This window comes from Acomys russatus, chromosome 19, assembly GCF_903995435.1.
Source record: "Acomys russatus chromosome 19, mAcoRus1.1, whole genome shotgun sequence".
Classification (NCBI taxonomy): Eukaryota; Metazoa; Chordata; class Mammalia; order Rodentia; family Muridae; genus Acomys; species Acomys russatus.
Window position 1 is genome coordinate 42674469 of NC_067155.1, and position 21777 is coordinate 42696245.

The window sequence follows — 21777 nt, forward strand, 5'->3', positions numbered from 1 at the left end:
CCCTAGGTGCTCAGAACACAGTGGCCTTACTTTAAGTCACTAACTCCTTACAGTCCCTATGGCCTTCCTATCATGCTAGCTGTGGTGGGTTGTCCCATAGCTGGTATTACCCAATTTGTTCCCTAGCACAGAGAACTGAACAAGCTGGAAAGACAGAAACTCAGCTGGGGAGGACAGGAAAGTAACAGCTTTTACATTCACAATAGAAGCCTAAGGCTAGGAGTCCAGCTTGTATGTTCTCTAGGGTTCTAGGCCCTCCCTCTCCTGTCGCCGTGATACCAGCCCCCATACCTTCCCACCACTCCTCCTTGCTCAGTCTCCTGGGAGCAAGAAATCTCCATCTCAGGGAGCCCGCCTTCCTTCAGGAGGAGACAGGTTGAGTTTAAGAATGTTCTTTTAAATGTTTGGTGTGTGCTCGCCTGGTTGTGCACGTGTGGAGGCCAGAGGTGTCTGCCTCCATCTCTCAACACCTTACTTTTTTGAGATAGGAAATGTCACTGAACCTAGAGCTCCTTGGCTCTGCCGGTCTCTCTCACTACCATCCCCCCCCCCCCCCCTTTCTGAGGTGTTGGGGTTACGGATGTGCACTGCAGTCCTGGCGTTTCCATGGGTGCTAGTGATCCGGGTTCAGTTCCTCCTGCTTCAGTCCGCAAGCACCACCCGCTGAGTCCTTCCCTCAGCCTCAGAAGGTGTTCCCTTTGTGTTCTTACTCTGCTGAGATTCAGGGGAAGATCAAAAAGAAGGAAGAGATGGTTCTTTTGTTTGTTTTCTAAGGTCTCACTGTGTAGCCCTGGCTGGCCTGGAACTGGCAATGTAGACTAGGCTGGTCCCAAACTTACAGAGCGCTTCCTGCTTCTGCTTCTCCAGGCCTAAAGGCATAAGCTACTGTTGCCAGGCATTACTGACCTATTTTTTGTGCACTATAAAAACTCCCACCTTTTGTTTTCTTTTCACGAGAAAGAAATAGTGTAACACTAGGTAAATGTCAGCTGTGGACAGGATCAGGGAGCGCACACATCCTCATGCTGTGCCAAGGCCTGGGGAGCAGCAGCCTCTGCTTCTCCTCCGTATCAAGCTCAAACAGAACAAACCCACAAACTTGTCTGTCTCTAAGACCCAAACTGAACTGGCAGCCCCGTGCTCCCCAGCGCAGGTCAGGGGTGGCTCAGCAGAGCATACAAAATAGCCTTGTTTAGTTAATTCATTTCAGCTCCAGATTGCACCTTCAAATTCCTTGTCCTTTCTCTTCTTTCCTCTTCAGCTGGTCTCACTGTGCAGCTTTATCTGGCTTTGAACTCTATTCCTGCTGCCTCAGCCTCTGGGGTGTTGTTAGTCCTCCTGGGGTGGGGGCTGGCTGGAGCTCAGTGGTAGGGCACTTGGGCATTGTACATGGGTTCTGCGTCCAGCCCCTAGGACACTGGACTCTACCACTGCTTTCCTATTCTCTCCAGCTGGAGTCTATTTTTAAATCTTGGTATCTTGATTTTTTCCGTTAAATTTTGAACCTACAGGGTTTTTTTTGGAGGTGAGGGGGTTGGTTTTTGTTTGTTTGATTTTCGAGACAGGGTTTCTCTGTGTAGCTTTGGCTGTCCTGGACTCCCTTTGTAGACCAGGCTGGACTTGAACTCACAGAGATGCACCTGCCTCTGCCTCTGGAGTACTGGGATTACAAGTGTGTGCCACCACTCCTGGCTGAACCCTAGTTACATATCCATGTTAAGCCGTGGCTGTCCTGGACCTGCTTTGTAGACCAGGCTGGCCTTGAACTCACAGCTATCCGCCTGCCTCTGCCTCCTGAGTGCTGGGATTAAAGGTTTGGCCACCACGCTCGGCATATGACTGCAGACTTGTTATTCAGCAGAGGGTGATCTTGAACTCCTGACCCTCCTGCCTCCTCCACCTCTTGAGTGCTGAGATCACAGGAGTGTGCCACTACACTTGATTTATGCAGTGTTGGAGGTTGAACCCAGAGCTTCGCACACACTTGGCAGGCGCTATGTATGCAGTGCCCTCAAAGGTCAGAGGAGGGTATTGGATTCTTTGGAACAGTGCAAACTAGGAGCCATCGTTCCTCGGGGATCTCTGCTCTGGCTTCCTTGGTGATGGGCTGTCACCTGTCAACCAGTAAATTCTTTCCTACCATCATGGTGTTTATTGCAGCAACAAAGAAGCAAACTGGCAGAGTGGATTTGAGCCTTTGCATCACTTTTTTACAGGTGTCGAAGAAGAGGAAAAGGCTGCGGAGATGCATAAGATGAAATGTACAACCCAGGCGAATCGGATGAGCGTGGATGCTGTGGAAATTGAAACCCTCAGAAAGACGGTGGAGGATTACTTTTGCTTTTGCTATGGTAAAAGTGCAACTCTTTCTTTTTAGTTTTTCTTTTTTCTTTTTTCTTTTTGGTTTTTCGAGACAGGGTTTCTCTGTGTAGCCTTGGCCATCCTGGACTTACTTTGTAGACTAGGCTGGCCTCAAACTCACAGTGATCCACCTGCCTCTGCCTCCCGAGTGCTGGGATTAAAGGCGTGCGCTACCACGCCCGGCTCTTTTTAGTTTTTCAAGACAGGGTTTCTCTGTGTAGTCCTGGCTGTCCTAGACCCACTTTGTAGACCAGGCTGGCCTCAGACTCACAGCGATCCACCTGCCTCTGCCTCCTGGATGCTGGGATAAAGGCGTGTGCCACCAGGCCCGGCTCACCTTCCCTTACTTAGGTTCTGGGGATTGAACTCGGTTTGTGCATTAGTGTCTGTCCCCTGGGGCAGTCTCCCTGGCCACTATGATGTCTTTCCTAAATGGTAGAATTTATGCTTGATTTGACTTTCATAGAATTTTTACAGATTGAGTCGATTGTTTTGTGAATTTAAGGGATTAAGTCAAAAGAACACATAAATAAGTAGAACTTAATTTTTGTTACCGTTATTGGGCAGGCATAGTGGCATGTGAATGGCTGTTTGTTTTTTTTGAGACAAGGTTTCTCTATGTAGCCTTGGCTATCCTGGACTCACTTTGTAGACTAGGCTGGCCTTGAACTCACATTGATTTGCCTGCCTCTGCCTCCCGAGTGCTGGGATTAAAGGCATGTGCCCTCAAGATCCTCTCTCTTAAGGCAATAAGGAAAAAAAAACCAACAAATTTTATTGTGTGTTGGGGGGCAGGGGTTGTGCAGACATGTCATGGTGTGTATCAGGAGGTCAGAGGACAACTGTGTGGAGTCAGTTCTCCCACATCATCTGAGTTCTGGCCTCAGACTCTCCCATAGATCACCTCCGGGAACCAGTGAAGAAGAGAGAAGAGAAAGTCTTGGTGGTTCCTCACTAGGGAGAATTGAGCATTTGGGGGACAGCTGATTAAGGGAAAGCAACTGTTGGTGAACACCTAGCTATAGGAACTAGTTGTTGAGGAGAGGTTGAGGAATGGAGGAAAAACAAAATAGCCCAGGCATAAGTTATAGTTCAAACTAAAAGGTCCTGCAAAGCCAAGGCTACATAGTGAAACCCTGCCTTGGAAAAACAAAACAAAACACCCATTGCCCCCCCTGCCCCCCAATAAACCACTGTAGGGTTCAAAATTTAACAGAAAAATTAAGATACCAAGATTTAAAAATAGACTCCAGCTGGAGAGAATAGGAAAGCAGTGGTAGAGTCCAGTGTCCTAGGGGCTGGATGCAGAACCCATGTACGATGCCCAAGTGCCCTACCACTGAGCTCCAGCCAGCCCCCACCCCAGGAGGACTAACAACACCCCAGAGGCTGAGGCAGCAGGAATAGAGTTCAAAGCCAGATAAAGCTGCACAGTGAGACCAGCTGAAGAGGAAAGAAGGGAAAGGACAAGGAATTTGAAGGTGCAATCTGGAGCTGAAATGAATTAAGGTCTTTATTTTTCTTCTGCTTTCCTTGTCTGTGTTGCTTGCTTGCTTTTTTCCTTGTTTCCTATTACTTGGGCCAACCCCAGTACTTTATTTAAAGTGAAGTTTAGTTTTTTTCATTACAGATTACATCATGATTTCTTTTATAATCAATAGATCATTTAAAAATCAACAGAGCAAGAGAACAATCTAACAAAGAAATACAAACAGTTCTGTATAACCTATGATAAAGCATACAGCAAAAAAAAAAAAAAAAAAAATCAATTAATTTCCAAGCAATGGTCAGCATGACCTGATTATTATTCCTTAAACAGTACCCAGGAAAGTTTAATCATGGCTAAAGCCGTTGTGTTTTCATGATTGTCATAGCAACATAGTTTGAACTAAATATTCCTAACACAGAAAGAACTTGACTTACTTGCAGTCTCAAACCAATAGGTGTGCTATCCAAGCCTAGGCTAACTGCCAAGGGGTCCTCTATTGTAAAATATCTTTGAGCCATTCTGCTGTCTTGACAGGTACTGGGCATCAGTGCTTATCCTCAATTCTCTGCACGATCACTCTGCATTAGCCCCTCCCGGGATATGGTGCAACAAAGCCTACTGTCAGCATTATAATCCATTTTGGTTCTGGGGTTGAGTTTAGGACCTCACTAAGAAATGACTTGACAGTTGAGTTACCCCCATCCTTGGCCTGCTTTTTTTAATGTTAGACAGGGGTTCACTAATCCTCAGGCTGGCTCTGAATTCTCTTCAGCTCAGGTAGGCTTTGACCTGTCTTTGATCCTCCTGCCCCACGCTCCCACTCAGCTAGACTTACAGACAGGTCACACTGGCGAGAGTGAGGTCTATTCTTTGTATTTTGGCCCTTTGGACAGATTCAGGAGTTAGCTGACATGGGAATCAAACGTTAGTGTTTCAAAGTGCTATTTGAAATACTATTTTATGTTAGAGTTGAAGTCAGATACCGTGAGCACAGTCAGAATGCCACTTACTGAGCTTTGGTGAGCTCTTATTTTGTTTTGTTTGTTTTTATTTTTCTAGACAGGGTCTCATCTCTGTCCTGTATCTCACTCTGTAGACCAGGCTGGCCTCGAACTCAGAGATCTGCCTGCCTCTGCCTCCTAAATGCTGGGATTAAAGGTATGCACTAACATGATCTACTTGTGATAAGCTCTTTTTTTGATTTTTGTTTTTTTTTCAAGACAGGGTTTTTCTGTGTAGCCTTGGCTGTCCTGGACTCACTTTGTAGACCAGGCTGGCCTCCAACTCACAGAGATCCGCCTGCCTCTACCTCCCCAAGTGCTGGGATGACAGACGTGTGCTACCAAATCCAGCTTTGTGGTTAGTTTTTATGTGTTTCTATGGTGTGTGTGTGTGCGCATGTGTGCGCACATGTGCACACAGGTGTGTACCTGGTGTTTGCATGTGGAGGTCTTATGTCTTTGGAATTGCTTTCTACCTTGTATTTTTTTTTGTGTGTGTGTTTTACACACCTATGTGCCTCTGTCCATTCCACAGTGTTATATGTAGAGGTAAGAGAATGGACAATTTGCAGAAGTTGGTTTTCTTTCTTTTCTTTTTCTAAAATATTTTTTTAAAGATTTATTTATTATTATGTATACAGTGTGTGCCTGCATGTGTGCCTGCCTGCCAGAAGGGGGCACCAGATCTCATTATAGATGGTTATGAACCACCATGTGGTTGTTGGGATTTGAACTCAGAACCTCTGGAAGAGTAGACAGTGTTCTTAACCTCTGAGCCATCTCTTCAGCTCCTACTTTTTGAGACAGGGTTTCTCTGTGTAGCCTTGGCTATCCTAGACTCGCTTTGTAGACCAGGCTGGCCTTGAACTCACAGCTTAGAAGTTAGTTTTCTCTTTCTACTATATGGGTTCTAGGGATTGAACTCAGGTCTTGAGCCCTGGAAGCAAGCCACTCTCACCTGCTGAGCCATCTTGTCAGCTCTCCCTTAATGGTTCATTTATTATTTTTTTTAATTAAAAATTTTTAAAATGAGCCGGTTGTGGTGCTACACTCCTTTAATCCCAGCACTCGGGAGGCAGAGGCGGGCAAATCACTGTGAGTTCGAGGCCAGCCTGCTCTACAGAGTGAGTCTAGGACAGCCAAGGCTACACAGAGAAACCCTGTCTTGAAAAAACAAACAAACAAAACCAAAACAAATTTTAAAATGTTATTTGTATGGTTGTTTTGCTTACATATATGTCTGTGTACTATGTGTTTGCCTGTTGTCTGTGGAGGCCAGGAAAGTGTGCTGCATCCCTTGGAACTGGCCTTACAGACGGAGATGAGCCGTGGCATGTGTGCTGGGAAGCAAACCCAAGTCCTCTGAAGAGTAGTGCTCTTAGCCACTGAGCCATTTCTCCTGCCCCTTCCATCTTACTTTCTGAATCTGGAGCTCACTGATTGCCTAGACTGGGTAGCCAGTGAACCCCAGGATCCCTTTTTCTCAACCCTGGGATACAGGTATGAGCCTGGCCTGGCCCGCTGTCCTCATTAAGTGGCAATCACTTTTTATACTGAGTTACCTCCCCAACCGCAGTGTTTAGTGTTCAGCTGTGACCTTGTGTGGGTCATGCTAATTCCATGTCTTCCTCCCATAGGGAAAGCTTTGGGCAAATCCACAGTGGTCCCTGTGCCGTATGAGAAGATGCTGCGTGACCAGTCGGCTGTGGTGGTCCAGGGGCTTCCCGAGGGGGTTGCCTTCAAGCACCCTGAGCATTACGACCTTGCAACCTTGAAGTGGATTTTGGAGAACAAGGCAGGGATCTCCTTCATCATTAAGAGGTGAGGTGCTTTCTCTCATGCTGCCTGTCACAGATTGTTCATATGTGCAGTTCTGTGTAATCCAGATGCTGTTCGTGTTGTTCATGAAAGTTTGTGTATTCATACATGGCTTCCTGTTTTGTTTCCATGCAGACCTTTCCTTGAGCCGAAGAAACACCTTGGTGAGTGTATTGAGAATACTGGAATTTTGGTTTCCTTAAAAAAACACAGAAATATCGTAAGAATGTGCTTTCGTTTTAATACCAGGTGTAGGGCTGTGGGGCTGCTTCGGACTGTCTGCAGCAGCTGCCCATGATTTGCCTCGTGCTCTAGCAGAAGCATAGTTTTGCCAGCTGGAGATAGTTTCTGTGATTGTGTGATGTTTGGAATTCTGAGAACTTTTCAGAGGATATATAAATTCGAAAGCTCTGAGAGGCATTGTGTGCAGGTGTCAGCAGTTGTTCATCATTCATGGGCGTTGGTTTCAGCTTGCTAGTAGCCGTGGTCAAAGAAAAAACTAAAATGAAAGAAATTGGATTCAGAGATTTTCTTAATCCCTCTTTCCTCTCTATCCTGTTTCTCTCCTGTCTAGTGTTAGGGGGTGAAATGGCCTTCGGGGGTGGAGTGGGGGGGGGGTGGGAGGTGGTAATAAAGGGTGAGAAAAAGAGAACCCACTAAGTAGCAAAGACTGGCTACAGGTGAGTACCTCCTCCATTTACATGTTAACCAGCTAGATTCCTGAATCTTTGATCATCTTTGAGTCTGCTAGGAGACATTTTGAGTCTTAGTGAAACACCTGAGGTGGCTTGCTGAGGCGATACAGGGAGGCTGTGTAGAGTTTCACGGTCCCGGTTAGCTGCCGTATCCTCCTCTCGCAGAGCCTAAGAGTGACTTGGCTGACCTAGTATCGCTGGGATGGCTGGATAGGCTTGAGTGCTGCCCATCTGTTAGAAGCTGTTGATGGCTGTCACGGGACTGTGACTGAAGTCTAATATCTGTGCCAGAGGAGTTGAGGAAGATCATGGGATGCTGAGGACCATTGCAGCAGGACGTCTGTAGGGTGATCAGACCAAGCCACTTAATTAAGAGAAGCAAGCCGGGCGTGGTGGCGCACGCCTTTAATCCCAGCACTCGGGAGGCAGAGGCAGGCGGATTGCTGTGAGTTCGAGGCCAGCCTGGTCTACAAAGTGAGTTCAGGATGGCCAAGGCTACACAGAGAAATCCTGTCTCGAAAAAACCAAAAAAAAAAAAAACAAAAACAAAAAAACAAAGAGAAGCAAAGATAAGCCAGGCTTGGTGGCACACACCTCCAGCACTCAGGAGGCAGAGGCAGACTGATCTCTGAGTGCGAGGCCAGCCTCATCTACAGAGTGAGTTCCAGGACAGCCAAGGGTACACAGAGAAACCCTGTCTTAGGAGGGGGAAAAAAAAAAAAGAAAAAGAAAAAAAAAGAAACTAACCCTTTGAGCCAGGTCTACTTGATATGTTTTATTTTGTATTTGTGTATGTATGTGTGTGTGTGTGTGCGTGCGTATTTATTTATTTGCTTATGCTTATTTATCTGGATGCTTATTGAGAGACACTCTTGCTCTCTAAAGTTAAGATGCTTCAATCACAACCTCCTGGACAACCAGGAACTTGCTCTATAGACCAGGCTGGATTTGAACTCACAAGATCCACCTGCCTCTGCTTCCAGAGTGCTGGGATTAAAGGTGTGTGCCACCATGCACAGCTGAAATAAGTTTGTTTGTTTTTTGGTTTTAGTTTTTCAAGACAGTTTCTCTGTGTAGCCTTGTCTGTCTTGGACTCTCTTTGTAGACCAGGCTGGCCTCAAACTCACAGGGATTCTCTTGCCTCTGCCTCCCTGAGTGCTGAGAGGTTAAAGGCATGCACCACCACGCCCCCACCCCTCCTCCTCTTCTTCTGGTTCTTTGTTCTATTTTGCCCAGGTTTTACAATGGAGTCTGAGGACCTTTAGCTTAGGGTCCTTCTGTCCTTAGTGTTGTGATGACAGAAATGTCACCATGCCCAAGTAGGGATGGGATTGAATTAAAAAATAGGTCTTTTGGATGTGGGTATGGAGGGTCATGTTAGGGAAGGGTGAGGCAGGGGGATCATCTCTTGTGGTCTATAGCGTGAGTTTATGGTTAGCCGGGGAACTTCATGAAATATGTCCCCAAAATAAAGCAAAAGGTGGACGAGAGATTATTGTTCAGCCGGTGAAGGCATTTGCAGCCAAGTTGGATGGTCGGAGCTCTATCCCTGGGACCCTCAGGAAGGAGAGAACCAGTTCTTGCACATTGTCCTCTGACCTCCCCACGTGTGCTGGGTACACAAGTGCCCCCAGCCTCCCAGTACTCACACAGAGAAGTAAGTGCATTTTTTAAAGTAAAAGGAGGGCTGGGCGTGGTGGCGCTCTCAGGAGGCAGAGGCAGGCGGATCGCTGAGTTTAAAGACAGCCTGGTGTGCATAGTAGTATCCCAACTAGCCAGAGTTATATAGTGAGATCCTGTCTCAAAAACAAAACAAAAGTGAAACAAGATTAAACCAGAAAAAACAAAACGAGACCGGGAGACAGGGTCCAGTGTGGAGGAAATGGGGTCCCCGGCCTGGAATCCCACCGATGCCCTGCTGGAGCCTCATCAGCAGAGCGTTAGGGAGGACAGTTCAGCTTGGCATGTCCAGTACATTTGTCAAGCAGTGAACTACCGACTTAGAAAGCGCATAGACGATCAGTGTTGACCCGTGCGTGTCTATGACGCATCAGTACGGCCAAGACTGTTGTAGTTTTCGACCCCGGTTCCACATGGCTCCTGCCTCCTGCACCCTCAAGCTTTTGTTGAGTCTTTTCCTGTCACTGCACGTTTACTGGATTTCCAGGTTCACTTCCATGCATATAGGTATTCTACACTGTATGCCTGGTTAGAACGGGCACCAGTTCGCCTTGGAACTGGAGATTTAGATGGTTGTAAGCCATCATGTGGGTTTTGGAGAACCAAACCCAGGTTTTCTATAAGAGCAACAGCTGTTCTCAACCACTGAGCCCAGTATTTCCAGATTTTCACATGAGTAGAACGATCATGTGTGTGTTCTTCTGTTCACCTTCCTTTCAAATTACCTGTGCTTCGTACGGTTTAATTGAGTCTCTTTTTACTGTTGGACTCTCTGTGTAGCCCTGGCTGGCCTGGAACTTAGAGAAGTCTGCCTGTTATAGGCAGTGTTGGATAAGGCGTGCTCTGACACACTCAGCTTTTGCTTGTTAAGACTGGGTCTTGATTCCTGGGTGGCCTGGCCCTTTGATAGAGAGCAGGCTGTTTGCAAACTCAGAGCAGCCCTGCTTTTACCTCCCGTGTGACCCCCACAGGCTATTTCTTTCCTTTCCTTTCCTTTTTTCTTTTTGGTCCATGTTGTGATATAGATACAATCCAGATGACTTTGCTTATTTCTATGGTGAAGGAACTTTTGGCTATATAGACTCTTGGCTATCAAAGGAAGGGCTGTGTAAGATTGGTTACGGGTTAACTCCACCAGCACCCTTCCACAACGCTGTGGATGCAAGCCAGGGGCTTGTATGTGCTAGGGTCTGCAAGGGTGGGACAGGGTTTTGCAGTGTTGTCAGTGTCTCTCGTGCTTGGATTCCCTGCCTGCCTCCAAGGCCGGCAAGACAATTCTTTTAATTGCAGTATAATTCACCGTTTTAAAATGTACCGCAAGTTGGGCAACGGATCATTATCTAACTTAGAACACTCCCATGATACCTCACAAAAGCCTCCGTGCTGAGGCAGATCCGCTAACCTCAAGTAGGGTCACATTTGAATCAGCAGTCTTACTGTATGCCACTCTGGAAATGCTTTATTTCTGTAATAAGCTCATTGACAAAAATAAGCTCTTTGTGAGATAAAAGTGGATGAAGGAGGTCAGAGGCTGTCAATGTTTGCAAACCTCTTGAAGGAATTTTGGCGGGGGTGGGGGGTGGGGGGTGGGGTTCGAGACAGGGTTTCTCTTGTAGTCCTGGCTGTCCTGGACTCACTTTTGTAGACCAGGCTGGCCTTGAACTCATAGAGCTCTGCCTGCCTCTGAGTGCTGGGATTAAAGGCATGCATCAGCATGCCCGCCATATCTCTTGAAGTTTCTTAGCCAGGTCCTCCCAGCTCACCTCGACTCCTCCCCCATAAACCAGGTCATAGCACTTGATGCCTGTAATCCTGGCACTGTGTGAGGTGAGAGGTTGTTGAGAGTTGAAGACCAACTTGGGCTACATGGTGAGACCCTACTCAAAACAAACAAACAAGCAAACAAACAAAACAGCACAAACAGGAGTAGTTGGACATTGGGGCCACGGTGGTGCATGCCTTTCATCCCAGCACTCAGGAAGCAGAGGCAGGTGGATCTCTCAGAGTTCGAGGCCAGCCTGTTCTACTGCCTGAGTTCTAGGACAGCCAGGGCTACACAGAGAAACCCTGTCTCAACAAAATAAAAAGGTGGGGGGTGGTTTGGGAATATTAAAATATTTTCCCTGCTTAAAATGTTGTTGAAGCTGAGTGTGCTCTGCTTTTGTTTGTAGGTGGTCGAGTGATGGCAGCAGATGCCGAGAGGCCCATCCTGTCTCCTGGTGGAAGGTAAACCGTCCCTCACCAGCACAGTTGTGCCACCGCCTGAGAGTTACCATGGTAGCAGGAGGCCTGAGTCCTCACATGAGGTGCAGTGTGCAGCTGAACCCTCGGCTGTAAAAGTCTAAATTGCATATCTGAGAAAAAGCCTTACTTTGCTGGTCCACAATAGCCTCATATTGGAATGGTCCTGCTTCTTCGGCCTCTAAGTGCTGGGACTACAGGTGTGGGACACCGGGAGTGTAGGCTTTGCCTCAGTAGTTGTGCAGATAGGGTACTAAGGTGGGGCTGGACATTGAGGACGCTGTCAACTACTATGCCAGTGGCCCTCCTCACAGCTGCATCCCATGACCCGCCTTTCTTTCCTCCTTTCAGTTGTGGCCCCATCAAAGTGAAAACGGAACCCACAGAAGATTCTGGTATGTGCTGGTGATCTTAGAAGCTATTATCAACACAAAGCAATTTCCTTAATTGAGAAGGTTATATTTTCAGTCATTAGTTATTGTGTCTTGTTGTGTTGACCAAACTGATTTCTTGTGAGCCTCCTGCCTCCGCCTTGCGCATGCTACTATTACAGGCCTATGTAGAAGCCCCTAAAGAGTTATTAGAAATTAATTAATCCTGTGCATGTGTAATGTATGGTATATTCGTTGGGCGGGGGAGTGGGGGGTAGCGCTTGGTTGTATGCATGTGCATGTTTCAAGGCTAGAATAGGGCATCCAGTCTCTCAGAACCACGGGCCGGCTAGTTTGGAGGCACAGTGCTCTGCCTCTCGTCCCTGCCTCTCTCTGAGCTGGGGCTATTGGCATAGGCAGGATTGGGCTGTTTGTCAGTTCTGAGATGCAGCGTCTGGTTGCTGCAGACTGAGTAGCAAGGACTCTTAACCACTGAGCCATCTCTCCAGTTCCCCCGCTGGGGTTTGAAGTTACAATTTCCTTTGGGGAGGTTATGTCCAATGTTTTTTTCATGTATTCATTAGCTGTCTGTATGTCTTCTATGTTTTACATGCCTGTTTATCGTGTGTGTGTGTGTGTGTGTGTGTGTGTGTGTGTGTGTGTGTGTGTGTGTGTGTGTGTGTAAGAGAGTCAGGGCTGGGGAGGAGAGAATGCGCCTGCCATGGTGTGCCTGTTGAGCTCCAATGGCCTGAAGTGCCAGTCTGAGCTTGTCGCTTTCTGCCTCTCATCTCACTGGAGAGAGCCAGCATTGCAGACACACACTGACATGTCCTACTTTGCATGGGCCCTGGGGATGCAGAAGCCACTTCTCACCCGTGAGTCCCTTGCCCAGTGCTTGTTTTTTCTTTTTAACCTGTGGTTATTGGTGTTTGTGTCCCCAGCTGTTGGAAGTTCTGCATATGTTTTGAATATAAGTCAGATATATGGGCTTGCAGATGCTTCTTAGAGCCTGGGCTTGGTCTTTTATTTTCTTTGAAGCTCAAAATACAATAAATTTTGGTTATTATACTTTTCAAGGTTATGGCTTTTTGATTTTTCTTTTTTAAGTTTTTTTTTAATATGTCAAGCATTTTTAATTTTTAATTTATTTTTTAAAAAGTTATTTGTGGGCTGGAGAGATGGCTCAACACTTAAGAGCACTGGTCTACTCTTCCTTAGGTCCTGAGTTCAATTCCCAGCAACCAGGTGGTGGCTCACAGCCATCTACATTGGGATCTGATGTCCTCTTCTGGCCTGCAGGTGTACATGCAGACAGAGCCCTCATATATATAAAATAAGTAAATAAAAATCTTTTAAAAAATTTATTTGCTTTATATCCCAATTATAGCCCCCTTCCTCATTTCCTCCCAATCCCACCCTCCCTCCCTCCTCCCCTATTGTCCTCCTCTTGTCCTCTGAGGAGGGAGAGCCCCCTCTTTGTTTTTCCTTTCCTTTTCTTTTTTTTTTTTCTTTTTTTTTTTTTGAGACAAGGTCTTTCTGTGTAGACCAGACTGGCCTTGAACTCACAGAACTGTCTGCCTCTCCCTCACCAAGTACTGGGATTAAAGGTGTGATTCACTGAGCCTGGCTTAATTCATTTACAGTTTTTTCTTTTATTTTTGAGATTAAAGTATAATTACATCATTTCTTCCCTTCTTCCCTCTAAACCTTTTCATATATGCGTGCACACGCGTGCGCGCGCACGCGCGCGCGCGTGTGTGTGTGTGTGTGTGTGTGTGTGTGTGTGTGTACACGTAGGTACCCTGCCTTGCTCTCTTTCAAATTCATGGCTTCTTTTTCCATTGTCATCACACATATATGTACGCACACATTCCTAAATACACCTGCTTGGTCTGTGTAATGTTAGTTACTTGTGTTTTTCCTGATCCCAGCATTCTTTCGTTGTCGGTAGCTCTTTGTATATGGATGAGGCCTCATGAGGTTTAAAGGTTTCTTTTAAACCTAATTTTATTTTGTTTTGTTTTGTTTTTCGAGACAGAGTTTCTCTGTGTAGCCTTGGCTGTCCTGGACTCACTTTGTAGACCAGGCTAGCCTCAGACTCAGAGCGATCCCCAGCCTCTGCCTCCCGAGTGCTGGGATTAAAGGCGTGCACCACCGCTACCCGGCTTTAAACCTAATTTTAAAAGTTAGCATTCAAGGTGGTTTTGCTGTAGCTTTTTCCTCTTTCTCCAAGACAGGGTTTCCCTGTGTATCTTTGGCTGTTCTGGAACTCCCTCTGTAGGCCAGGCTGGCCTCGAACTCACAGAAATCCACTTGCCTCTGGCTCCTGAGTGCTTAGCACTGCCTGGCTTTTTCTTCTTTCTTTATTTTTCTTTTTGCTTCCAATAAAATAATTTTTAAAGCTGGGATGGTGGCATACGCCTTTATTCCCAGGTACTCAGAAGGCAGAGGCAGGCAGATCTGTGATTCGAGGACAGCCTGGTCTACAGAGAAAGTTCCAGGACAGTCAGAGCTATACAGAGAAACCCTGTCTTGAAAGCCAAAAAGAAACTTGTGTGTATATTGGTGTGTCTGTGTGTGGGTGTGAGTGCCAGAAGAGGGCATCAGAATTCCCTTGCAGCTAGCATTACTCGTACCTGTTAGCTGCCATTGTAGGTGCTGGGAGCTGAACCCCAGGACTTCTGCGGGAGCAGTGCGGGCTCCTACCCTTAGCCACCTCTCCAACCCTATCGCCGTGGCATTTTCATACACAGATACCATTACAGTTTTTCTTATCCTCTCCTCCATGTTCCCACCCCATTCCACAGTTGGCTCTGTGCCTCTGGCTGTCCTGCTGTAGCTCCGGCTGTAGCACCTCCCTCAGCCCCCAGGTGCTGGAATGAAAGGGTACGCCCCCGCAGAACCAGGCACAAGGCTTACTTTTTTTTTTTTTCTTGTTTGTTTAAACCTAGAAAATATTTGTCCAACCTAAAGTCAACAAAGATTTTCAGTTGGGTTTCTTTTGGGACTGTAGTGCTAGCGCCAGCATTTGGTCTGTGATTGCGCGGGAGGCTGTTGTTAGGCGTGTAAAGAGGCAAGAGGGTAAATCACTCAGCGCGTGTGTGCGTGTTCAAGGCCTTCCTTCTGCCCTGAGTGACTTGAGTCTTCGTCAGGTAGCAGAGTTTTACCCTACTCACCCTTCCTTCCCCATCGAGGGCCACAGGGCCACCATGTCCCATGGTGCTCTGGGTTCTAAAGTGTCCTTCCTCTGTTCTGACAGGCGAACTGAGGTAGCCTTGCTTACCCTTCCTCTCACCTTTTCCCATAGAGTGAATTGATTTTTTTTTTTAAATGGAAAACAATGTTTATTTTGAAGTTATTTTAATTTAGAAATAGAAACCCTCCTAGGGAGGAGGAAAAGAAAGAAAACCACACAGCAAAGAGGCAGCTTTTTATTTTCTGAGGTCATCACACCCTCATTTGTTCACTAGTCCCATGATGAGGCAGGGCTCAGCCACCCACAATATTGCTATTGATAGGGGCGTGGATCGCTTTCACAAAGAAGCCAGGGATTCCATGATAGCAGATCCTGGCGTTGTGGCCATGGTGCTCTTCTGAAATCGTTTTCTGTCGGCTTCGGGGCAGCTTTTATGGACTGCCGGCTTGGCTCGGCCAACTGCACCAGCTGATCCCTGTTTGTCTGTTTGCAGGGTGGCAGTTAGAGAGGGTAGGGCCAGGCAGCATAGGAGAGGGTTGAGCTAACTGGTTTTTACTGTGAAGTCTGTTCAGGTCGGTCAGTCAGTTGGGTCTGTCTGTCTGTCACTTGACTTGGTTTGGGTTGCAGATGATTCCCTTCAGCGCCTACCTAATAAACATTTGCCCATTCAACGTCTTTAAAATGTGTAAGGATTTTAATGTACAGTGCCCTGGAGCTGTGACCTACTGGAGCCTGTCACTTGTTTTGTAGGCATTTCTCTGGAAATGGCTGCTGTGACAGTAAAGGAGGAGTCAGAAGACCCCGATTACTATCAGTATAACATTCAAGGTAACAATCGTCTAACGCAGTCTTTTCTTCCTGACACCTGCCGGTAGCGGTTAGCTCTCTGAGCAGGTGACACCTGCCACAGTGCCTGTTCCTAGTTTCCATGTCAGGCCGGGTGTATGCAAGCTCTCGTCAGCATCCATGTCTTCTCTTGTACAGTCACTCTGGTTGCCTTACAAACTTAAATGTGTCATAGTTGCACAAGCTTGCACTCTCGCCATTCGGGAAGCCAAGGCCGGCCAGAGCTACACATGAGACCTCGCGTCAAACAAACATACATTTCAGTGGCTACTTCAGTGTGTGCCTTGTGAATTTTTCACAGAGTTCTAATTTGCACTTGCTTGGTATAGACTTGATTTTCCTTAAAGCGATAAGGGGTATATTTTACAAACACCTGGAATAATTTTTTTTTTTTTTGGTTTTTCGAGACCGGGTTTCTCTGTGTATCCTTGGTTGGAATAATTTTTTATGGTGTTGAAGTGTGCAAAATATCTGTGCACATGTACTGCTGAGTGTCAGTGACATTCATTTAAAAAAAAAAACCACTGTCTGCAGGCCACACACAGCCTGCCGTGCATGTGTGGTGGTGAAAGCAGAGCTAGGAGTTGGTCTCTTTCGCCATGTGACTCCTAGGGCTTGAACTTGCTATCACTAGGCTTGGTGGTGAGCGCCTTTACCCCTGAACTGTCTTGCTGGCCCTACTTTTATGTTGCCTGTGGTTAGTTTGAGTGGCTTATTCTTTGTGATACTAGGACTTAACGCTGAGATAATTATTGTGGTTATTTTTGGTTTTAGAATTAAAATGTTGCGGGTAGCTAGGCTTGGTTGTCAGAATCTTGCTCGTGTGAGCAAGTTAATGGGTAGAGCATTCTTTTAAGTAGAGTCTTCCCACTGTTGGTATTTTCTTTATTGCCTGCTGTAAGTCTAAGGTCCTCAGCATCCACACTAGGAAGGTCACACTTTATTTATGTGATATTTCTAGAAACAGGGTCTCTATTATAGAGTTCTTGCTGTCCTGGTACTTGTTGTGAAGACCAAGTTGGCCTCAAACACAGAGATCCGCCTGCCTCTGCCACCTGAGTGCTGCGATTAGAGGTGTGCGTCACTGCTCCTAACCTTAATTAATTTTTATTAGTGTGTATTCATTGTACCGAATGCTGGTTTGCTTTGCTAGTTTGCTTGGATGAGGGTCTCATGTAGCTCAGGCTGGCCTCAAACTCCTCATGTACTGAGGATGACTTCTAACTTCTGATCCTCCTGCCTCCGTCTTCTAAATGTATAGTGTGACATTTGTCATCTTCATTGAACTGGTTGTTTCTTTGCTACAAGCTTGGCTGGCTCTTCCCCAGGGCCTTATAGGTATATCCTTTTTCTCTTCTGCCCTTCTCCTCTGCCTCTCTTCCACACTCTCCTTCTGTGCTGGAGATTGAACCCAGGGCCTTGAGCTGCTGGGCAAGCAGACGTTCTGTCCCTGAGCCACACCTTAGCCCCACCATCTCTCCACTGTGACATGTCCCTTGCTTGCACTGTGTCCCCCGAGCCGCACCTTAGCCCCACCATCTCTCCTTTATGACATGTCCCTTGCTTGCAGTGTGTTGGTGTCTTTGTGAACTTCCATGTGTACTGTTTCAGACTTTGTAAATGCAGTGTTTCTCAACCTGTGGGTCTTGACCCCTTTAAGTCACCTAAGACTATTGGAAAACACAGATATTTACACTATGAATCATAACAGTAGTAAAATACGATTATGTAGTAGCAACAAAGTAATTTTATGATTGGGGTCACCACGACATGAGGAACTGTATTAAAGGGTTGCACATTAGGAAGGTTGAGAACTAGTGGCTTAGGGGCTTTCTGTGTTGTATTTAGAGGTGGTAGTTTGCGTTTATATTTTGTTTTAGTATGGATATGTGGTTTTGTTATGAGCCCAGGTTCTCAAGCTTGGGATTCCCTTATTCTTCCGAGTACTGGTATTTCAGGTGTGTTTTATTGTTTACTTGTTTTGAGTTAAGAAATAGCCACTGAAAGTAGTCCTTTGTTCCTTTAAATTAGCTACTGCGAAGCTTCTTCAAGGTCTTGAGCTTTAGCTCGGTGGGTGGTGCTCACCCAGCCCAGCGAGCCCTGGCTCTCATCCCCAGGCCCAGGCCGACTGCTGAGGAGGAGCACAGGAGCATGCCCAGCCCAGCACCCCTGAGGTGGAGACCAGCCTGTGCTCCATGTGCTTCTGTCTCACATAAAATGAAAACTTACTTGTGCTGTACACTGTGCTGCCTGGATGTGTGGCTTTGTGACGCCTTTGTGCTTCGTTTCCCCTAGTGAATTTTCAGGCTCTGATTGTGGCATCTTCATACATGTGTGTATTGCACTTGGGCCATCACCGTGTCCTCTCTTTTGTCGCTTGTCCCTGTGTGTACCCAAATCCCCGTCCTCTCCCCCAAGTAGTCCATTCCCCTTCTGTTTTCATGTGTTCTCAGAATATTTTTACTAATGGAAAAACTGTTAACGTAATGAAAAGTATTCTGGACCAGACGACGAGCGCACCGATCCCTGCCTGGTGGTTTGTCGTATGCGGTTCTGTGGTGGCTGGTGTCACTTGCTGATAGCGTCTGTCATCCGGAAAGCCGCGAGAGATTGACAGCTTGGCTTTGTGTCTTTCTTAAGCAATCCCTGTAAAGGAATAAGCAAACTCTAGGCAGGGCGTGCAGTCAGCATTAGCCTTGACTTACTGAGCACTCCTCCCTTTGAACCACTCAGCCTCCATTGCACACATGCCGTTCCATACCATCCGGTCCTCGTCAGCCATCCTTTAACCGTGTACATACACCTTTACCTGAGTACACTTCCCCCCCATCCACCAGCACCATCGACTAACAATGTTTTGGGGTGTTTTTTTTTTTTTTTTTGCCTGTTTTTATATCTAAAAAGGCCGTCATTCCATACACCTCACCCAGATACGCACTGATATGAGCAGCATGTGCTTTGAAATTCCTTTTGAAGCTTATCTTTGTATTCCAAAGCAGGCCCTTCTGAAACTGATGATGTTGATGAAAAGCTCCCCCTTTCGAAGGCTTTGCAAGGTATCGCCTTTTCACTTCTGCTCTCCCACATCCTGTTCGTATTTAATGTTTCTTTATATTGGACAGACTGTTTTGATAATTATAACTATATTACTTTTCCAAATGGAAAAGGAAAAAAATGTATTGGCCTTTTTTTTTTTTTTAAACATAAATGAACTTCACAAGCAAAATTTTTCAAAACCAATTTTCCCTTTTGTGAATCTAGTAATGAATCTCGAAATGGGTACATGACACACTTTCCTATTGAAGGTAAAGTACACTTTATACCTTTCTCAGCATAGTCAGCAGTCAGGCTGTTACTGTTGGGTTAGCAATGTGACTAGTGACAAGGCCGTGGTGACGCTTAGCTTTGGGAAGGATTGCGAGCTAGCTCTCACGTGGAAAGCCCTGTGCTTACTGAGTGGGCCTTCTGGTAACTTTTATGCTATGTTCCCAGATTTGATCATGGACTGCTAGTGATGGTTTTTCCTTTATCCCTTCTGGCTTTGGTCTCATGGGACTTATTTTCTTTCGCATTACTCTCGAATGTAAATGTAATTGTGTCTTTGACTTTCATAGAGTTTTGGTAGAGCAGAGAGGACCCACAGGGCCACAGCACACTTGAGCACCCTCCTTCTGGGCACTCCCCGGCAGCTCGCCCGTCCTTGTTGGAGGACTGGATTCTCCCTCCTCTCGCCTTTTGGCTTAACATCTGTTTCTTTTGACTTTACACAGTCAAAGAATGTACAGCTCCATAAGTGCAGAAGTTAAGGTACAGAAGGGATAAGAGTGTGTGTAGAAGAGGCCCTTCATGCCTGTTGCTCACAGGTGGCTTGTGAATCAGCGCTGCCCTTAGCTTTGGGTTCTGGTGAGTTCCCACCATAGAGCCAGTGGGAAGCACCCAGGACAGTTAAGGGCATGGAGCAGCTATGATGCTTAAGCTTGGCACTGTGAGAGCTCTAAGCATAGATGTGTCTCCTAAAACCCAGGTGGAGTATACTGATAGCTTTGGCCTGGCTGTCCCTTAGGAATGAGTTGAGCACAGCTGTCAGGCCACCTGCCGCCCGCCCCTCCATGCCTCCTTTGTCCTGGCTGGTGACGATTTGTTTTCCCTTTTCTCCTTGTCCACAGCTTAGGCACTTAGAGAGTGACGATGCGCTTGGGGGCGGCTGTGCACTGGATCCTAAGTGGCCATCTGGCTGTTGGCTTTCCTACTGTGCCTGGTCCCCTTGCTGTAGTGAACTTCTTCCTGGCAGCCTGACCTGCCAGGTGGCTGGATGTATGCCCCATGTCCAGAAGCAGGCAGGTTATTTCCTGAACTAAAATGCTTTTGAAACTACAAATGGTCTTGAAAAGTTTCAAGTCAAGTGCTTTAAGTACAGCTTTGATTAAATTGTGGCATGGTGTCTGTAGCTTCTACCGTAGTAGGAAGAAGAGGGAACCCTGCACACACAGTAAGCCCTGACTTTGTTTACTTTTGACACTTGTTAAGTCTCTAGGCAAGAAAGAGTTGGCATTTTTGTGAGTCGTTGGCAGACAGAGCTCGGTACCTGGACTGTAATTGCTCCTCAGAACCAGCATCCCTCAGCAGCCTAGCATGTGGTGACTACATAGCATGTGGCTAATACCAAAGTCCCCAGGCAGCCCTGCCTCGTTTTGTTCTGGGTGTTTGTACCTTCAAATGTTTTCAGTTTCCAAACAGAAGAGTTACTTTCTTGAGTTAGAAAACATTGCTTGAATTTATTGCTGAGTTTAAAAACAAAAAGCAAAAAAAAAAAAAACCAAAAAAAAAAACCCTCTTTGTATGTTTATTATATTAAATTGTGTGGTCACCTAGCTTTTCTTCTTTTACTGTTAGCTTTCTTTTACTGGCTTAGTATACACTGTTCATTTTCTTTTTAGGAAGCCATCATTCTTCAGAAGGCAACGAAGGAACGGAAGTGGAGGTGCCAGCGGAAGGTTAGGAAAGAAGGGCTTTGAGTTTGTCCATGTTTGGTGCCCTTTGAGCCTGCTCTTCCGAGATGAGAGGTGGCCTTGCAGGCCTTGGAGGAGGCTTATGCGGCCTCTAGCTGTGCTAACAGGCACTGGCCTGCCCACTGAGCTCAGGGACGCTCCTGGTGACCCCACATGAGCATGTTGTTCTGTCCCTTTTAGCTTTCTTGTGCCGTGTTGGAAGTACACCGAGGATAAATAACTCTAGTGTTTTAGTTTAGTAAGTTAACTTATTTATTATTTTTTCCATATTTTAGAATGAAAATGATTCCTGGCTGTAGTCTCTTTAACTTTAAAGTGGACTATCTACCACCCCCAGTTTGTTGGTAGGGCAACGGGTAAACTTCGTGGCTGAGAGGTTTTCTGTCTTCTTGCCGTTACTGCACCCACAGCTAGCAACCCCAGGAATGGCTGCCACTCTGCTAGTCTCCTTCCTCCCCGTCCCCACCCCCCAGTGTGTGTGGGCGCCCCCTGCCCCCACACTAGTGGTAGGAGCAGTTCACAGAGGGCTTGGCTGTGGCCCTCCAAGGAGGTGGCTGGTGACGTGGCCAGCTCTTGTTTCAGAATCGGGACTCCCCGAGTTAGCTGCTGTTTACACAGCATAGGGGGATTTATCTGGCAACTTTGCATTCCTGTGTCTGTTGTTTCATTTTATTTAAGAAGTCATGAATTTGGCCTTTTACCTTCTTTTAGTGAAGGAGTGATCCTACCAGAGACATGGACTGATCTTTGCGCTCTCAGTTGCAGAAGTAGGCTTTGTCATAGGAGGATGTTTCTCTCAGAACTGTTGACATTCTAGCCGGGTGTGGTAGCGCACACCTGTTATCCCAGCACTTGGGAGGCTGAGACAGGAGGATCACTCATGAGTTTGAGGCCAACCTGGGCTACATGGTGAGTTCCAGGCCAGCCTGGGCTACATAGTGAAACCCTGTCTCAAAACAATAAAACAGAAAAAGGAATACTTGTGCTAACTTAATGATGTTCTTCATAGGTGAGCGCCCTGGTGGGTTTGGGAGGTAATCTGATGGTCCTCTGTGGCAGGTCTTAGGTCG

The 21777-nt window shown here is 46.5% G+C and overlaps 1 protein-coding gene across 1 annotated transcript in view; it reads left to right on the plus strand.

The window, feature by feature from the left end:
• Gtf2i (general transcription factor IIi) overlaps positions 1 to 21777 on the plus strand; it is an 85175-nt gene that overhangs the window by 25822 nt on the left and 37576 nt on the right. Inside the window, exons 4-11 of the mRNA XM_051161349.1 lie at positions 2217 to 2351; positions 6489 to 6672; positions 6805 to 6833; positions 11216 to 11270; positions 11637 to 11680; positions 15603 to 15680; positions 18698 to 18754; positions 20636 to 20692. Of these exons, the coding sequence (XP_051017306.1) occupies positions 2217 to 2351; positions 6489 to 6672; positions 6805 to 6833; positions 11216 to 11270; positions 11637 to 11680; positions 15603 to 15680; positions 18698 to 18754; positions 20636 to 20692 (639 nt within the window). The remainder of the gene's footprint in view (positions 1 to 2216; positions 2352 to 6488; positions 6673 to 6804; positions 6834 to 11215; positions 11271 to 11636; positions 11681 to 15602; positions 15681 to 18697; positions 18755 to 20635; positions 20693 to 21777) is intronic.